This window comes from Dendrobates tinctorius, unplaced genomic scaffold, assembly GCF_039654945.1.
Source record: "Dendrobates tinctorius isolate UK_male_01 unplaced genomic scaffold, ASM3965494v1 ptg000127l, whole genome shotgun sequence".
NCBI classification, from domain to species: Eukaryota; Metazoa; Chordata; class Amphibia; order Anura; family Dendrobatidae; genus Dendrobates; species Dendrobates tinctorius.
The window spans coordinates 10,911,777-10,931,681 of record NW_027361795.1 but is presented as its reverse complement, the minus strand read 5'-3'; the positions used below and the strand labels follow the sequence as shown (position 1 = coordinate 10,931,681).

The following is a 19,905-nucleotide window of genomic DNA, read 5'->3' as shown; positions in this document are numbered from 1 at the left end:
TTTAGGCGCTCGCTCAAAACACATTTGTTCAGAGCGGCCTATCACATTCAGTAATCAAAGTCATGTTTGTGTGTGTGTAGCCCATTCACTATCTCCATCTAACCCCCACCCCCTGAAGATGGCTGGACCGTCATTGTAAATACATCATTGTAAATACAAACCTGTGCTTTGTATCTTCCCCACCTCATTGTAGATTGTAAGCTCCACGAGCAGGGTCGTCTTATTTCGCTTTAATTATTGTATTGTTAACGTTGTTACTTATGACTGTTGTGTTTGAAACTGTCCAACTGTAAAGCGCTGCGGAATATGTTGGCGCTATATAAATAAAGATTATTATTATAATGCCCCCCACATTAGCCCCCATAACGTATGATGGCTCGCACATAGACCCTATACTATATGATACTCCCCACATTAGCCACCATACTGTATGATGGCCTCTACATTAGCCCCCTTAATGAATGATGCCCCCACATTAGATCCCATACTTTATCATGGCTCCCAAATTAGCTCCGATATTGTATGATGGTCTCCACATTAGCTCCTATGCTGTATAATGATCCCCACGCTTTGTGGGCCCCCCATGGTAATCCCTACGAGTATGAGAGGCCACCTTACCACTGTATTCAGGTCCCCTCCACACTGTATGATGCCCCCACAGTCACACTAAAAGTTTTAGACAAAATAAAAAAAATCATATATTCATCAAATCCTAATGAGTCAACTCAGCAGATGAATGCTTTGAATCTCAACTCGCCGGTGCACACACAGGATGTTAGAGTCCCCTGGGCCATTGCATCATCCTGCTGTTCTGTAGACCGCAGGCCTAAAGAGACATGAAAGATGATGTTTCCCTATTCTACCATAGAGCTTATCTGTATGGGAGTGCTGTGCATGCCGATACTGTTAAGAGTAGCGGTAGCTACGCGTTGGACCCTCTGATTGTGAGACCTCTGCCTCACCGGTAGATACACTACTGAGTATTGAGGAAGAGAAAGTAGAAGTGAACACTGATAATAAAGCGATAGTGATGAGAGGAAGATGGCAATGAGGAGAATATCAGGCTGTCACAACATAAAGAAGGATTTTTCCAGCGTCTCCAGGAGATAAAATAATAATTGCTTTATTGAGAATATAAAATCTTCATACCATCAGGTAAAAACGACATAAAGAGGCTTATGCAGGGGAGCAATTTCCTACGCGTTTCACCCTGAAAGGGCTTAATCATGGCATTCCATGATTAAGCCCTTTCAGGGTGAAATGCGTAGGAAATTGCTCCCCTGCATACGCCTCTTTATGTCGTTTTTACCTGATGGTATGAAGATTTTATATTCTCAATAAAGCAATTATTATTTTATCTCCTGGAGACGCTGGAAAAATCATTCTTTATGTTGTGCATGCACTATACACCCGGGTCAGGGTGTTTACGTGCGTCGGAGGTGTGATCAGGAGTGAAGAGGGGTGAGCTGAATACTTCTGGTTTGTGAATATCAGGCTGTCAGTAGTATTAGTGAGATATACAGATATTATTGGCTGTATAGAATTGTAGAAGTTTAATAGGAAATGATGAATTATTATTATTATTTATTTATATAGCGCCATTGATTCCATGGTGCTGTACATGAGAAGGGGTTGCATACAAATTACAGATATCACTTACAGTAAACAAACTAACAATGGCAGGCTGATACAGAGGGGAGATGACCCTGCCCTTTCGGGCTTACATGCTACAGGATGGTGGGGAAGGAGACAGTAGGTTGGGGGGGTTGCAGCAGTTCCGGTGTTGGTTGAGGCGATATCTCCGGTAGTGGTAAGGAGTGAATGACTTGTTATGGGTACAGTCTGAAGAAGATTTAGGCTGGGCTTTGTATCACACATGGCAGACAGGGAGGCCTCCAGTGGACCCCTAATTACAATGGAAACCAATCAGCAATCCACAATCGTGCTGCGTGGGGGGCCGATGGCCATATAAAGTGACAATTGCGTGTTAAATCCTCTTTCTATGCTGCTGTCATGCTTCACAGCAGCATTTGAAGGGTTAAACTAATGCGATCGGGGCTATCCCCAGTTGAATCAGTTACTATTGGGGGCTAGCTATGTAACAGAGCCATCACCAGTACTGTGTGGAGTATACTCAGCTTTTGAACCCGCTCCATACAGAGAAGGGTACCCTTCATTAAGCATATCCTACCCCAGTCTTCATATAAACCTGTGTCCTGAGTTGTCATAGTAGATTACAGTATATAAGATTTATATGACTTATTTTATGTGTCCAATAGTGTGGAAGAGTGGAGTGAGGATCGAGAAGAAGAAAAAGCAGTGGAGTGTGATAACTGTAGTGTGAGTAGGTAAGTGGAGAGTGGCAAGACCACAGGTATAGGTGATTATTTACATACAATATAGATGGTACAACATTATATACTTACTAGCTATTGAACCCAGGTGGCAAGCATTTATATTGGTATATGGTCTCCATCCTGGTATGTGCTGCTCCCATCCTGCGCCTCTATTCTGTAATGTGCTGCTCCTATCCTGTGCCCCAATCCTGGTATGTGCTGCTGCCATCTTGTAATGTGCTGCTCCCATAAAATAGAAGCTGAGTCAACCTGTGCGTATCTCACAATATATGGCGCCATTTTCTTGAAGACACTGTATCTTGGAATTTGCACACACAGTGTCTTCGCTAAAATGGCATCGTGGTGCAGTATGCATGCGTTCTGACTCAGGCACCACACTGCACAGGCGTCACCCATTTTTGCTTTGAACATAAAGACACATTCACTGCGCTGACGTATTTTAAATACACTCACTGGCCACTTTATTAGGTACACCTGTCCAACTGTGTGTTAAGACTTAATTTCTAATCAGCCAATCACATGGCGGCAACTCAGTGCATTTAGGCATGTAGGCATGGTCAAGACAATCTCCTGCAGTTCAAACCGAGCATCAGTATGGGGAAGAAAGGTGATTTGAGTGCCTTTGAACGTGGCATGATTGTTGGTGCCAGAAGGGCTGGTCTGAGAATTTCATAAACTGCTGATCTACTGGGATTTTCACGCACAACCATCTCTAGGGTTTACAGAGAATGGTCCGAAAAAGAAAAAAAATCCAGTGAGCGGCAGTTCTGTGGCCGGAAATGCCATGTTGATGCCAGAGGTCAGAGGAGAATGGGCAGACTGGTTCGAGCTGATAGAAAGGCAACAGTGACTCAAATTGCCACCCGTTACAACCAAGGTAGGCAGAAGAGCATCTCTGAACACACAGTGCGTCGAACTTTTTAGGCAGATGGGCTACAGCAGCAGAAGACCACACTGGGTACCACTCCTCTCAGCTAAGAACAGGAAACTGAGGCTACAATTTGCACAAGCTCATCGAAATTGGACAGTAGAAGATTGGAAAAACGTTGCCTGGTCTGATGAGTCTCGATTTCTGCTGCGACATTCGGATGGTAGGGTCAGAATTTGGCGTAAACAACATGAAAGCATGGATCCATCCTGCCTTGTATCAACGGTTCAGGCTGGTGGTGGTGGTGTCATGGTGTGGGGAATTTTTTCTGGGCACTCTTTGGGCCCCTTGGTACCAATTGAGCATCGTTGCAACGCCACAGCCTACCTGAGTATTGTTGCTGACCATGTCCATCCCTTTATGACCACAATGTACCCAACATCTGATGGCTACTTTCAGCAGGATAATGCGCCATGTCATAAAGCTCAAATCATCTCAGATTGGTTTCTTGAACATGACAATGAGTTTACTGTACTCAAATGGCCTCCTCAGTCACCAGATCTCAATCCAATAGAGCATCTTTGGGATGTGGTGGAACGGGAGATTCGCATCAGGGATGTGCAGCCGACAAATCTGCGCCAACTGTGTGATGCCATCATGTCAATATGGTCCAAAATCTCTGAGGAATGCTTCCAGCACCTTGTTGAATCTCTGCCACGAAGAATTGAGGCAGTTCTGAAGGCAAAAGGGGGTCCAACCCCTTACTAGCATGGTGTACCTAATAAAGTGGCCAGTGAGTGTATATATTCAGTAGAAAGTGGCTGTCTTGCTCTGCTGACGTATGTTATATATATTCTGTAGAAAGTCACTGAATTGCTCCGCTGAGTGATCTGCTGGCATTGTATATAGGTTAAAACTGTGCTGGACTGCGATGCTGACTTATCTATATATATATATATATATATATATATATCCTGTATAGCTATATACTTATTGATATATGTGTACTATATATGTCTATATATAGTCCAAATTTTTTGTTTTAGGACAAAGACCTGAGGCTCTGTGTGGCGCAAAAATCTTGTGTTTTTCAAATGACGGCGAAGTGTGTACTATATATGCGTATATAGTACAAAATTTTTTTTTTTTAAGACAGACACCACTGTGTCTCGAAACAATCACTGACCTCATGGAGACCAGTCAAAGAAAACACTGCGGCATCCGGCGAAGGCACTCAGTGAAATCCTAGGTGCAATGCTCCCTGGGAAATGCGAATATGCAAATAAAGTACATGGAGCCTCATTTAAGAGTCTCAAACACGAGACTAGCCAGATTTTCCTCCAGGGAAGGACCCAGCCAAGGAGTGGCTCCTTTCGGAAACCACCATTACCACCATATTAAGTGGCCCTTTAAGTCAATATCCAGCTCTTTACAAGTTTACAGATATGACAAGGGAAATACCAAGGCCAGGTATCCATCCACAGACAGCTGTTTCGGGGTGTTGCCCCTCATCAGTGTGGAGTAGGATTCTGGCTAGGTGGGAGCAATGCCTAGTAGACCAACATCACGAAACAATCACTGACCTCATAGAGACCAGTCAGTTATTTGCTTTATTAGCAGACACCACTGTGTGGTACAGAAATCTTGTGTTTTTAAAATGGGGGCGAATTGTGGGCGTCAGATACATATTTAAATAAATCAGTGATGTCAGCAGAGGAAGCATGGGGACACGGGGACACTGTGGCACCGGAATCAGCGCCTGCGCAGACCGCGCTATCCGGCACCATTTTCTTGAAGACACTCGTATTGCCGCGGGTTCTCGCCGTGATATCAGGAGAGGGCAGGACTGGGGCGCCGGAATTGGCGCATGCGCAGTCCGCTCTTTCCGGCGCCATTTTCTTGAAGACACACTGCAGGAAACCGCGGACCGTGCAGGCGCCGATTCCGGCGCCACAACCCGCCCTCTCCTGACATCACGGCGAGACCCCGTGGTAATACTGGATCGTTAAGTTGTTGTGCCGGAGATCGCGGTATGCGTTCAGTGCTTATGCATATCGCGATCTACGCTTGCGCAGTCTATAAAGGCTTCGGACAGAGTGACGCTCCTAGCATTATATTATAGATAGTTATGGCGCTTTGAGTCACTTGGTATAAAACATGGCTGCATATACATAATGATAATTGACGGAGGAGCCAAAAACAAAAGACAAGAGAGGTCAGATCCTTTATATATGTGTAGTTCAGTACTGTCTATAGAGCTGTTACCCATTTCTATCCCTCCACTCTATGAGACTCCTAACAGGCATGTGACATCATGGAGGGTCCTAGAGGTAATTGGGGCCTTTGCAGGTCCCCTTCAGCGTCCTGCACTGATCAGTGTGGAGCAGGGGAGAGAGACTAGTGTAGCTCTCTCCTGAACATGTCTCTCTCCCCCACCTCTCAGGATAACTTGGTGTCCCCGATCCTGTGCAGTCCCTATGGCTGACACAGCTGTAGCTCAGCCCTTGTAAAAGGGTCAATGAATGTCAATAAGTGAGAAAGTGGATAATGAACAGATGGTCATATAGGGAGCAATAATAATTTACTATTCAAGATGCATTGTTTTTGGGGATGGATGGGTTTCCTCTCTGTTCTCTGGTTTCCTCCCACATTCCAAACACATACTGATAGGGAATTTAGATTATGAGCCCCAATGGGGACAGCGATGATGATGTCTGTAAAGTGCTGGGCAATATAATGGCGCTATATAAGCAAAATAAATACATTTGTATCGGCAGACAAGCGTCTATGTAATAACGTGCGGGAGGAATATATGTCACCACGGAGCAGGCAGACCAACAGTAAACTGGGAGGTTTATTTACAGGGAGAATATCTGGTGCAGGGGCGGCGTTCCCTCACCAGGGTCAGGGGCTCTGCCTGGGACAGTCTCTCTTGGCAGGTCAATGTCACGTTACAGTATGTTCCTCGGTCACCGGGAAGCATCTCAGGATAAAGCAGCGTCTCCCTGCAGGGGAACGTCTTAAGGTGCGCAGTCTGTCGGTGTGACAAAGTCTCTAACAGGAGGGGAGAGACCAGCTCTCCAGGCGGTGCAGTGAAAGGCTTCTCGTACACAGTGCTCACCGCCTGTGTCTGCGGTCCCTCAGTGTTCAGTTGCTGCGTCTGTCTCCTGTCCTCTCCTCTGTCAGCATCCTCTCTGCTCCCGTCCCTGCGCTGCTGTGCTGAAAGCGCGGCCAATTCTCCCGCTCTCCGTCCTGCCCTGCTCCTGTTCCTGGTGCTCGCGTAGTCCACTAAAGCATCCCCCGGGGAACCTAATGCCCTGCTCTATGGTTCCGGGCACGAAGCTAGGAAGGCAACTCCCCCTCGGCTCCTTCGGTGCTTCACCCTCTTACATTCCGTGAGCTCGCCATTCCACGGGCGAGAGTTTTTGGAGTTTTTGCTGACAATCGTCCAGACCTCGTACAATTTGCTGCCAGATGAATTCGTCCTGATTGTAGTGTTTTGGAGGCACACCTGCTGTTGATCGCTCAGAACGTCTCAGATCAGTGGAGGTTGTGGAATCAGCCACTGAAAAAGTGGAAGTTGGAGCTTCCTCAGTTACTTCCGTCGTTTCAGGCACCAGCCCAGTTTCCGAGTCTCCCTGAAGGAGTAGAGAGTCTCCGTCTTCTTCGTCCTCAGGAACAAACACGGGTTCAGCCACCGGGGGCGTCGGGACAGATGGCACCACTGGAAGATCTTGAGACAAACAGGAATGCAGCATATTCCGATGTAATGTACGAGTGGGGAGTTCTTCACCTGCTTCAGGCTGAACTTCGCAGACGGGTTCTCGCCTACCGAGCCGTCGCTTCACCCTATACGGGCTCTTCTCCCACCTAAACTCCAATTTGCTGTTAAGGCGCTTCTCCCTAAGACTCGATCCCCTGGTCGTAGGGCTGTCCCCTTCTGGGAAGGGACCTGCTGGTGTTCCAACCCTCGGAGCCGGTTCTGCACCAACCGTTGAATGGTCCGTAGCCGGCGACGATGTTCTCGAACCCAGGAGTACACCACCATCCGTGGGTAGTCCTCCTCGGGCTCTAACGCCAATTCAGTCAGTCCCTTCCCGGGTTAGCCGAAGAACAGTGAATAGGGTGTGAACCCTGTGGTACTGTGTAGACGGTTATTGTATGCCCACACCAATTTGGGGACGGACTCAGTCCAGCGTGCTTTCTGATCTTCTTCAAGTGTCCTCAGCATTTGGATCAGGGTGCGGTTGAATCTCACAAGCTCCATTCCCCTGTGGATGGTAAGGGGTGGTCCGAGACTTATCGATTTTGTACAAGTGATGCAACTCTTCCATAACCTTCCCCAGAAAGCAGGCCCCTTGATCCGAATGGATTCGCTTGGGACACCCGTATACTTGAATGAAGTGTTTACAGATAGCATGGGCCGCAGATTCGGCAGTCTGGTCCCGAGTGGGTGTGACAACAGCAAATTTGGAATAGTGATCGATCATCACCAGGCAATGTTCATAGCCCTGGTGTGCTGGGCCAATTGTCAAGTAGTCTATGGCCAGTAGCTCCATGGGTGCAGAGAACCTCACCGTTTCTGTAGGGGCTTGCTGTTCCGGTGGCTTAACTAGTTCACAATTTCGGCACTGCTGAATACTTTCACCACGACGGTCCTCATGTGGGGGTAATAGAACAACCGTTGCAGCCACTGAAATGTTTTTTCCGCCCCGAAGTGTGCCCCCTTCTCGTGTGCTTCCTTAGCCACCCGTTCAACCAGGGACGAGGGGATGATCCTTTGCCAAACGAAGCCCAGTTCAGATTGTAGGTACACTTTCCTGTACAAGATTCCATCCCGTAACTGTAGCCGTTCCCACTGGCGCACCATTTTCAACATCTCAGGGGGCATGGCTGCTCGCTCACTCTGGCCGGGCATCTGTTCAGCTACGAGCCACCGCCTCAGCTGGGCTATCTCTCGATCTTCTTGCTGCATCCGGACCCACTCATCACGGGGTTGTTCCAACAAATTCTCGGTTGTACTCCCCTGAGCTGTCTCCCGCGTCGCTGCCACCGTCCTGGCAGCCCCTCCAAATTCTGGAACCTCTATAGCCTCCAACTCTTCATCCCGGCTGGGTGCTGGCGGGCGGTAGTTTACTCGCGAAAGGGCATCCGCATGAGTATTTTCCACTCCTCTTCTGTAGGAGATCCTGTACCAGAATTTTGCCATTCGTGCCACCCAACGTTGTTCTAAGGCCCCAAGCTTGGTTGTTTCGAGGTGGGCCAACGGATTGTTATCCGTACGCACGTGTACTTCCGAACCGGCCAGATACTCTGCAAACTTTTCAGTCATCGCCCACACCAGCGCCAACAGCTCCAGCTTGAACGAGCTGTAATTTTCCGGATTTCTTTCGGAATCATGTAAGGAGCGACTGGCGTACGCGATGACACACTCCTTCCCGTCCTGCATCTGTGAGAGTACTGCCCCGAGTCCTAGTAGACGTCCATCAGTGTGCAAGGCGAACGGCTGGGTGAAATCAGCATAGGCCAACACTGGGGCCTCAGTCAGGGCCTTCTTCAGGGCTTGGAATGCCTTCTCCTGTTGTTCTACCCAATGTACATTCCTGTTCTTCGCACATGAGAGTACTCCTTTCAGCAATTCGCGGAGGGGGTTTGCGATACGGGTGAAATCCTTTACAAAGGGCCAGAAGTATCATGTGAGTCCTAGGAACGCTCGTACATCCTTCACGGTTTTTGGGGTCGGCCACTCTTGCACCACAGCGATCTTCTCCTGCGAGGGCTTCACTCCCTTGGCGGAGACCACATGCCCCAGATAGTCAATTTGTGTGCGGAAGAGGTGGCATTTCTGGGGTTTCACCTTCAAACCAAATTTTTGTAGCCGACTCAGAACTTGCTCCAGTCTCCGGAGATGTTCTTCAACGGTGGGAGCAAAGATGATTATATCATCCAGGTAAATCAGGGTGGCTTCGAAGTTCAGGTCCCCCAGACACCGTTCCATGAGACGCTGAAATGTTCCTGGGGCGTTGGCCAGCTCAAAGGGCATGCGGTCGAACTCAAATAGTACCATCGGGAGAATGAAGGCCGTCTTGGCTCGGTCTTGTTCAGACATGGGTACTTGCCAGTACCCGCAGGCCAGGTCTAGTTTGGAAAAATATCGGGCCTTTCCCAGTGCTGACAGGGACTCCTCTATCTGTGGCAGTGGATATGAATCTCGCACTGAGCAAGCGTTGAGCCAGCGGTAATCCACACAGAAACGTAGCGTTCCATCTTTTTTCCGCTCCAAGACGATGGGGACAGCCCATGGGCTCTGGCTCTCATGGATTAATCCCTTCTTCAGCATCTGTGACAGCATTCCCTTAACCTCCTGATACATTTGTGGGGGTATCTGGCGATATCTCTCCCGTATCGGTGCCGCCTCCCCAGTGGGTATCTCATGGGTAATGGCCGTCGTGCATCCAAAATCATTGCCACCCTTTGCGAACACCTCCTGGTACTTCCCCAGCAAGGCCTCCACCTGGGGAATTTGGTGAGAGGGCATTTCTGAGAGTTCTGCCAGCATCTGTTCTAGTATCCGGCGGCCTTCTTGTAACACCCAGGGATCTGGGGCAACCTCCGCTTTCACCGTCACCAACCATGGGTCCTCCGCTTTGGCGGTCAACTGCACTGTTTCGGAGGTCACCAGCTCGTCTGGTACGCCTAGAATGTGGGCCAATTAATTCTGCTCTGGGAGCCAGGGTCACATCAGTCTCCCCCAAGTTCGCACACCGCACGAGGACGGTGCCGTTTCGCACAGTGGCGAGGGTCCGTGCGACTAGTACCCCTGACGGCAATTGGTCGGCTGGGCTAGGCTCCACCTGCACCTCCGCTCCTTCTAGTGGGACTCCTGCTCGCACTGGCAGGGGAAGCACGGTCTGTCCAGGGAGTAGCACTCAATTCACAGAAGCAGGGATGAAGACTTTGCCTAGTTCCTTTCCACTGCTGCAGATTTCCCGGACCCGTGCTGCCCGGATCAGTTGTTGAAAGACCTTCTGTGGGGTCTGATCACTCCACTGTCGTAAGAATTGATCTGGGGTCTCGTTGAGTAGTAAGCTTCCGAGGTCTTTAAGCATGTTCATGCCCAGGGTCACAGTATGGTCCCGAGCGGCTTCTCCATCTACCAATACTACTCCTTTTCTTCCCACATATTTTCCACAGACTTCTATGTTCAGCCACACCACCCCTGCGACCGGGATGGGTAGGTGATTGGCCGCCGTAAGTCTAATGACTGGGCCCCACTCAGGTCGCAGCGCCTCTGTGAAGTGCCTACGAAAAAATTTTTCGGTCATGGTTGTCACTTGTGACCCAGTATCTACCAGGCATCGCACAGCTCTCCCATTGATTTCGGCCCAGATGAAGGGGCACATGGAAACAAGGTTAGTGGGACTGTTTTCACTCCTCCTCTGTTCTTCCCGCTTCGGGCGGTGTCCCTCGCACTCGGAGCCCCCTAACGGGTGCTGCGGGGATGGTTGGCTCCGCTGGGGACACCACCGGGCAATATGACCGGGCTCTCCACAAGTATAGCATGTGAGAGGGCGTCTTCTCGGGGTAGCTGTAGCTTCTCTTCGGGGAACAGCTCTTCTTCCCCGCATCCGTGATTCGGGCCCCTCTGCCTGGGCCCTCCTGAAAGTCGCCATTTCCTCTCGGAACTGACTGCTCTCCATCCTCAGGTCTTCCACCCATCGGGGGACTTTGTCTTCAATGCTAGCTGCCTCCCCGCTCCGCACCTTTCCCACCGAGCCTGTCACGTCCTGCATACGCGCCTCGCTACCTACTTCAGAAAAGGTCATGCCTGGCTTCACCCGCAGGCGCTCTCGCATAGCCTGCTTCACCATTCCATCACGTAACCCTGTCACCATCTGGTCTCTGAGCACCACATCTACTGCCCCTACACCTACCTCGTCCTTTCTTTTGATAGCAGTGTGAAGCTCTTGTAGGGCGTTCATAAACTGGGTCACGGTCTCCCCCTCTCTGCACCCGATGGAACAGTCGCATCCGTAGTTCCCCTACATCAGTGGGGTCCCCATGTGTCTCCTCTAAGATACGTAACGCTTTCTGCAGTATATTTCTTTCTAGGGCGGGTCTATGCATGACAGAGTCCCGTGCCTCCCCTTCTAGGGCCATCAAGGCTATTTCTGCCTCTAGGGCTGGTGCCAAGGGGTGCATCCGCAGTAACCCCTGAATTCTCACTGTCCAGTAACATAACATCACATTATGCCCCGTAAACCTCAGCAGGTTATTCAACATGGCCCCCAAGGAGATGCTAGTCTTGGGCCCTTCCCTGACTGCTTGGTCCGCTCTGTCCGTGTCTTCGTGTGACATCCTGCCAACTACGCCAAATGTAATAACATGCAGGAGGAATATATGTCACCACGGAGCAGGCAGACCAACAGTAAAATGAGAGGTTTATTTACAGGGAGAATACCTGGTGAACATATAATATAACAGAGAAAATGCTGTAACAGGAGATATCAGAGACTGATGAAATAACAGAAGTGCAAAACAACAGAAAGTTATTCTCTTAGGAGGATGAAACTTATCAGTTCCTGGAGATCTTGCTTGTAGAGATCACTCTTCTCCCACGTAGGCACCCAGGCACCAGGGGTGCTTGATGTTGTCTGTCTCTGGGGTCCCAGGTATAGTCCAACTGGCGTATGGGGGGTTAACGTGAGAGCTCAAGGGGTAAGCGGATGGCAGTATCCCCCTGTATGCAAGGTTCTTCCCTCTACTGCGGCAGCGGCTCTGCCTGGGACAGTCTCTCTTGGCAGGTCAGTGTCACGTTACAGTATGTTCCTCGGTCACAGGGAAGCGTCTCAGGATAAAGCAGGGTCTCACTGCAGGGGACCGTCTTAAGGCGCGCAGTCTGTCGGTGTGACAAAGTCTCTAACAGGAGGGGAGCGACCAGCCCTCCAGGCGGTGCAGTGACAGGCTTCTCGTACTTAGCGCTCACCGCCTGTGTCTGCGGTCCCTCAGTGTTCAGTCGCTGCGCCTGTCTCCTGTCCTCTCCTCTGTCAGCATCCTCTGTGCTCCTATCCCTGCGCTGCTCTGCTGAAAGCGCGCCCAATTCTCCTGCTCTCCGTCCTGCCCTCTTCCTGTTGCTCACGCAGTCCACTAAAGCATCCCCCAGGGAACCTAATGTCCTACTCGATGGTTCCGGGCACGGAGCTAGGAAGGCAACTCCCCCTCGGCTCCTTCGGTGCTTCACCCCCTTACATTTACACAGGTTTCCAATAAAAAGCATCGGTCGCCATTCCTGACAAGTTTTAGTAAATACTTTTGTATCTCATAAATTATTCATTCCGGAGCATCTTTTCTTCCAACTCTACATTGTGTCCCTAGAGATGAGCGGTTTGATCCACAGAGGATGGAGTTAGTCAAATTTCCCAAAATACACAGTTCTACTTTGGAACACTTTTGTGATTTGATTAGCAAGGATCACAAAAATAAAATGCCTGGCCACTGTTATAGTGAACTGTAAAGGGCTGGCAAATGGTAACAAATAACCCTAATAGTAATAGTCGCCTCACCGCTCACTTATCCGGCCGCCCCACTGCCTGCCATCCGGTTCTCAGGGCTTCTTTTTTCATCTTTCGCATGCTTTATCTGCCTGTTCTTCACTATAGGCCAGGAGTTACCAATTGACCCTTTAAATACTGCACATCTCCAAGTATGCCCCTCAGCAGGGATCCAAAACCTGGCTGGGTATATGGGCTACACAATAAAAAAAAAACCTTTATCCAAAAGGCACAGAAGAGCAATAAAAAGGCAATAATAAATGGGAAGTGGGCCCTACGGAGGCGATGATTTGTCTGCCAGTTTGGCATTTATAGCCCCTTTAGTTATGCCATTTATTTCTATTCCATGCCTGAATGTCCCCATTTAATCACCTGAAGCCCACGATGACTGACATAGGCTTGTACGTGTGCAGCCCTCTTTAGTCAGAGAAAGAGAGGCTGCTGTAGTGCTTTGTTTTCTGCCCTAACTCCTACTGCCTGCGGACACAGACCAGCGTGATGTCATTATTGCGCAGACCTGTGTCGCTATTTACTGCACAACACACAATGTTCTTAGGCTTAAAAGCGCCATCTGCTGGAGCTGTGCAGTACTGTGCGCTGTCCTGTAACATTCTGAATTTGTCAGAAACATCTTACATCTGCTAGTTTTGAAAAAAAAAAACCACTATAGAAAACCCACCATGATTGTATTGTATGAACCAACTCTGAAATGCCCTATAAAAGAGCGATTAGAAGAATAGTCATTTATGAGAGTTACTGCTTATAGTCTGTTATGTGTCCAGTAGTGATGAAGAGGAAGGAGAGGTGATCGGTGATGAGAAAATGGAAGGAATAAGAGAGGAAGAGTACAGCGCAGAGAACGTCAGACTGTAAGTAGAGAGTCAGTGACATATTATAGGCTGCATATGATTGTAGATATATATTAGTAACTAATGAATATCTTGCTATCACTGGGTAGAGACTGAGGAGGAAAGGACATATGCATATACCTGGCTAGCAGAGACTTATGGGGGGCTTATGGACTTGGGGGTCCCCTACACCAGGGTTATAGCCCCTGGTTTTGTCTCGCCAGTGTTGCTGCTCCAATGTGACCATGGGGCACTGAGAACAGGGGACCATTGCCAGTGTGAGCCATGTAACGACTGACCGCCTGCTGTCCTGATCTACATGTCTCACACTGGTAACGCCCCTTTTTATTTAAAATAAGTACTGGAGGCAGATTCTCCAGGAGATCTCTGTCCATCCCATAGATTTTAATAACTAATTTAAATATTAAAAAAATGTGGATTCCTCTGGAATAAGACATCAAATTGCAGATATCGAGGTATAATTTTATTCATCTTCCTATGACCTACATGCCCTTATAGATGGCCTAGGAGGGTTGATCCTACTGACAAGTTCAATTTAAGTCACTTAGGAGACAATCTATATAGATGATATTTTCTGATATTTCCTACGTATCTCAGCATGGGCCAACACAGCGCCAATGCGGTAGTAAATAAGAGCAAACATGGCGGCATTTACTCTAATGGAACCTCGGACTTCTGAACGCTGACATTATACAGTGACATAAGCACCGGACAGTACACAGGACAATATCGCTGTATATCTCCTCAGAATTATATTGTGAACTGTCTGTATCTCAATTTGTTTGTTTGGATTTTTTTAAGACACAATCATAAATGGTGGATCCCTAAATGCTTCCGAAAAACGAGCAGGAGCAAAGTCACATCCATGTAGGTACTTTAATCTCTTCCCACAAATGGACGCGCCCTCATGTCTTAATTGCTGTCTACTAGATATATATAATGGTCCATCCTGCTAGTTACACAGACAGAAGATCTGTCCCCGCACAAGTGCATGTGAAAGTGACACCTACCTAGATCATGTAGTGACATATATCAGACGTGTCACACATTATGGTTATTGTCCGTATGGGACCAGGATTTGTTCCTGATTACTATTGGTATTTACTATTGGTATTTATTATTTCTTCTATTTCTCCAGCTGCAGAAGCGATGGTGAGGAGAAAGTGCGCCGTCCATCAAAGTAAGGAAAAGCTTCCCCCATTATTGTATGTGACGTGTTGTGACACTGAGGCTAATAGTATCAGGAGTAGAGATACGTTGTGTCTTCCCTTTATAGCTCTATACTATGTTGTATATTTTTTATGGAAGAAAACAATATGTAGATGTCTATCTATATGTCCCATAGTGAGAGAAAAGCATTTCCCTCTTCAGTTCCTGACTTCTAAACTCCCTAACCCTCCCGTACTTTCTTCTCTAGTATAAACACTGATTACCCATTTTTTGGCTTCCTCTTAGGCCCCTCAGAACATTTTTTTGCTGCTTCAACATCAAAACGGCAAAGTAAAGAAAAAAGTAAGGATTTTTTTTAAATAATTTTTTATTGAACGATTTTAAGATTTACAAAATCCATTCAGTATCATCTTAAGTTTCAAATAATTATCATATAAACATTCTGGTGGTGACAAATGAGGTTTAGTCAAATACACGCTATAATACGCTGATGAAGGGCGGGTAGGGGGTGTACGAGAGGGAAGGTAGGAGGATGACATCAGAGATATTCAGTATCTGGTATGATCTAACTTCATTGCTTGAGCTCCTCATCTAGGAGTCCAGACAGCTGCTATAATATTTCTCCTGTTTCATCCTCCCATCTTTGACCCTAGCTTTCCCTTCTGGACGATACAGCTCCACACTACCGGTGGTGCGCATGTGCGGGGCAGGAGGACAGGCTGCATTCCCAGCTGTATCTAGAGCAGCATCTGTTGTGGTCATGTGATCAGACTCCTTTCCGTGAAACACATCATGTGGATGGGAGACTCTGTTCACATGTTCTGATGTCACACACTGCATGACTTGTTCAGAGAGATGCCACCGTTCAAATTCTAACCATAGCAGGCGCCAATAAAGTCTGGCTTTTTATCTACGCAGGCAATTTTCCTGCTTTATTAGCCAGAGTGTTATTAAAGAACGACTGGCTTTGCAGCTGGGTTTGCGTCACATCAGAGGTTGGATAGTCCATGGATAAATATAAATGTAATATACAGAAGGTGAAATAAGTATTGAACATGTCACCAATATATTTCATTTTTTTTTTTAACTTCGTTTATTAAACCATAGACAGGGTATACAACATACATACCTATCTAACTTCTAAACCATAACTATAACTACAAAACAACTAGTTCGCAGCCTGGTTCCATACAATCAGCTATTTATCATGCAACGCCTCCACTCTACAGGGTAAGATAAGAGGAGTTCCACCTCTCCCACATCTTCTCAAATTTACCCGGGCATCCTCTGTTTCGGTACAATATACGTTCATATGGAATAATCGAGTTCACCAAATCAATCCAGATCCTAAGGGAGGGACCTGAGCCTCCCATGCACCGCAGTGCCAGTACCTTTCGTGCCATAAATAGTGTCTCACGTAAAAAGATCCCAACATAGTGACCCCATGTCTTGTCATCCCATACCCCGAACAAACAAACCAGTGGCTCAAGGGGAACAGGAACTTGTACCAGGGAAGTTAATAATGATGTCACCTCCTTCCAATATTATGCAATAATAGGATACTGCCAGATCATGTGAATAAAGTCTGCATCTAATGAATGCAATCTTAAACATTCCGATGACTGGAATCGGCCCATCTTAGAGTCGAGTCAGAGTCAGATATGATTGGTTTATAATGTATAGTTGTATCATTCTGTTATTAATGGTGGATTCTGCCCCTACTGACAGCATGTATGTATACAGAGAGGAGACGAGACCCTGGGGACCTTGCGATTTAAGGATTCCTATCAACGGAAGAGATTAAATACTGTTGTCTATACCCACACACCTCATGTGTGACTGAAAGACTGACCTTAATTGCAAATAACGGAAAAATTGGGATCTCGGGACACCGCTTTTAGCCTGTAATTGTTCAAAAGACAACAGGGTTCCATGGTTATGCAAATCACCTATCGTGGAAACATTGTGGCGAGTCCAGAATTCGGCGGATGGATGTTCAAGCAATTCCAGAAAATAACCATTATTCGATAAGGGCATTTCTGCTATAATGTCTCCAAATCCAATCACCCTTTTAATCTGTCTCCACACCGATCGCGCCAGACAAGCAGGGGTAACAAATGGGGGACATTTATTTTTTCCCAATTCCAGAAAGTCCTGTGGGCAATTGGCACGTGCAGCATGGAGCAGGTGATTCTCAGAGATAGGGAGACAATCACCGGGCATCCACTTACTTATAGCTCTGGCCTGTCCAACCAGGTAATACAGAAAAAAGTCCGGTAACACTGCCCCCCCCTTTTTTGGTCTTTGCAGAGTAGATAGCTTGAGTTTGGGTCTGGTTTTCCCCCATATAAAAGACGTAACTTGGGAGTTCAAATTCACAAAAAAGGACCTAGGCACCACCACAGCACTGTGTTGAAGAGAATAGCTGAGTTTAGGGAGTAATATCATTTTAATTAAATTAATGCGTCCGGCTACAGACAACGGAAGTTTACTCCAAATTGTTGATTTAGCTTTAACCATCTCTAGTAATGGGTGTATGTTAAGCTGCAAATCAAGCGTGCTGCTCTGAGAGATATGAACACCCAGATATTTAAAACTGGGTACAATGGGCAATGAGGAGAGAGTCTCGAGTCATGGCATGGGAGAGAGGCATCAGGGCAGATTTCCCCCAATTTATATACAAGCCGGAAAATTTACTGAATTTATTTATAGTGGATATCACTCTTGTCAGTGTTTCCTCTGCTCTATCCATGAATATCACCATGTCCTCAGCATATAAGCCTATGGTGTCTATTTGATCCGCTATTTCTATGCCCACAATATTAGGGGAGGATCTTATGTGAATTGCCAATGCCTCGATTGCAAGAGCAAAAAGGGCTGGGGAAAGGGGACACCCCTGACGGGTACCCCTGTGTAGTGAAAAGGACTCAGATATGGAGCTGTTTACAATGACACGGACTTTAGGCTTCATATATAATATATTAATCCATTTTAGAAACCTGTCACCAAATCCATATTTCTGTAAACATGCATGGAGGAAGGGCCACTCGAGAGAATCAAAAGCCTTGACCGCATCCAACGATGCCAATGCCCACTTATTGTCTGGCACCACAGAGCTATATTGGACCACTGACTGGACTCGTCTAATATTGATGGAAGTGCTCTTACCAGGCAAAGCCGGTTTGGTCAGGGTGTATAAGTTCCAGTATGATTGAGTTCAGCCTGGTGGCCAAAATTTTCATAAAAATCGTATAGTCCACATTCACTAGTGATATGGGGTGATCAGATCCACAATCTAAAGGGTTCTTCCCCTCCTTTTTAAGCACTATTACATTAGCCCCATAAAAGGATTCTGGCATAGGTCCCCCCTCCCAAATCCCCCGAAACACCATCAATAAAAGTGGAGCTAATATCTCCAGGTATTTCCTGTACAATTCGATGGGAAACCCATCCGGCCCCGGGACCTTCCCAGAGGCCATGTCCTTCATGGCATTCTCTATCTCCTCCAAGGTAAATTCAGTGTCCATAAAGGCCCATTGGGAAGGACTTAATGTGGGAAATGCTATATCCGACAGGTAGTCTAAACATCCCTGGCTATCAACGTCATTTTTAGAGTTGTACAATGATCTATAATAATCATGGAAACAGTTAATTATTTCTTCAAATGAGGATACCAAAGTGCTGTCTGAGTTGTGAATCTGTAATATTGTATTAGTTGTATTATGTTGACGCACCAAGTAAGCCAAAAATTTACTTGCCTGGTTTCCCAGCTCAAAATAGGATTGACGGGCAAAAAATAGTTTACGCTTGGATTTAGTATCTATGTGTTGGGCATATAACCTTTGAGCAGTCAACCACCCCACTCTGTTGCCACTAGTTTGGTCAGATATGTAATAATAATATAATAATAATCTTTATTTTTATATAGCGCTAACATATTCCGCAGCGCTTTACACACATTTTCATCACTGTCCCCGATGGGGCTCACAATCTAAATTACCTATCAGTATGTCTTTGGAATGTGGGAGGAAACCGGAGTACCCGGAGGAAACCCACGCAAACACGGGGAGAACATACAAACTCCTTGCAGATGTTGTCCTTGGTGGGATTCGAACCCAGGACCCCAGTGCTGCAAGGCTGCAGTGCTAACCACTGAGCCACCGTGCTGCCCACGTTGCCCCATGGTTGCCGCCGTGCTGCCCCATGTAAGTGGCCTCCGCATTTTTCAAACGCCGCTCCATCTCATCATCCTCCCTCGATGTCACCCGCTTGATGTAAGAGATCGTAGAGGATAAGCAACCCCTCAGATATGCCTTAAGAGCATCCCAAAATACGTTAATATTCCGGGGTTCAGGGTGGGACAAGATGAAACAGCGCGACTGATCAATCGTTCTATCGGGCGATTCCACCAACTTCAGCCAAAAAGGGTTCAATTTCCATATTATCCTATTATTTAGTGATCCATATTTAAGCTTAAGAATGACCGGACTATGATCTGAAATCCCCCTACTGCCATGTTCAATACTATCTACCCATATTGCCAGACCGCTGGATCCAAAGATATAATCTATGCGTGATAAGGAGCGTTTAGTGGATGAATGACAAGTATACTCCCTTGTCTCGGGGTGGCGTGTTCTCCATAGATCCAACCATCCGCTACCCTCCATGAACTGTGACAGTAGGAATATAGCCGACGGGGGGAGCCCTCCCGGCCCTCCCTGTATTCCATCACCCAACCTCAATTTATCAAGACGATTATTCATGACCAGATTAAAGTCCCCCATGCAGATGACATCTGCATCCGGATAGGTCAGGGCAAAACTCAACGCCTTCTTGAGAATTGACACATTAGCCGGAGGGGGATTTAATACATAGAATATTGAGTGCATTCACAAACACGAAACGCCCCTCAGGATCCCTCCGAGCCTGGCCTCCCACCTAACGTCCTTATATATTAGTAGTGAAACCCCTCTTGAATAGCTGGTATGAAATGCATGAATAAACCATTGTACCCGCGGTTTTTGCACACACCGAGCTGTGTCTCTGGTCAGGTGTGTCTCAACCAAAGCCAGAATGTGAGGGCGATATTG

General features: G+C 47.2%; 1 protein-coding gene across 3 annotated transcripts in view; it reads left to right on the top strand.

The window, feature by feature from the left end:
* The window catches only part of LOC141047414 (uncharacterized), a 97,858-nt gene that overhangs the window by 61,014 nt on the left and 16,939 nt on the right, over positions 1 to 19,905 (top strand). For 2 of the 3 annotated variants that reach the window (XM_073542494.1, XM_073542493.1), the window contains exons 10-14: positions 2,280 to 2,348; positions 13,559 to 13,645; positions 14,447 to 14,512; positions 14,784 to 14,825; positions 15,101 to 15,157. In XM_073542494.1, coding sequence (XP_073398595.1) covers positions 2,280 to 2,348; positions 13,559 to 13,645; positions 14,447 to 14,512; positions 14,784 to 14,825; positions 15,101 to 15,149 — 313 coding nt within the window. In that variant the 3' untranslated portion in view covers positions 15,150 to 15,157. The remainder of the gene's footprint in view (positions 1 to 2,279; positions 2,349 to 13,558; positions 13,646 to 14,446; positions 14,513 to 14,783; positions 14,826 to 15,100; positions 15,158 to 19,905) is intronic. The other variant, XM_073542496.1, reaches the window with a different exon arrangement.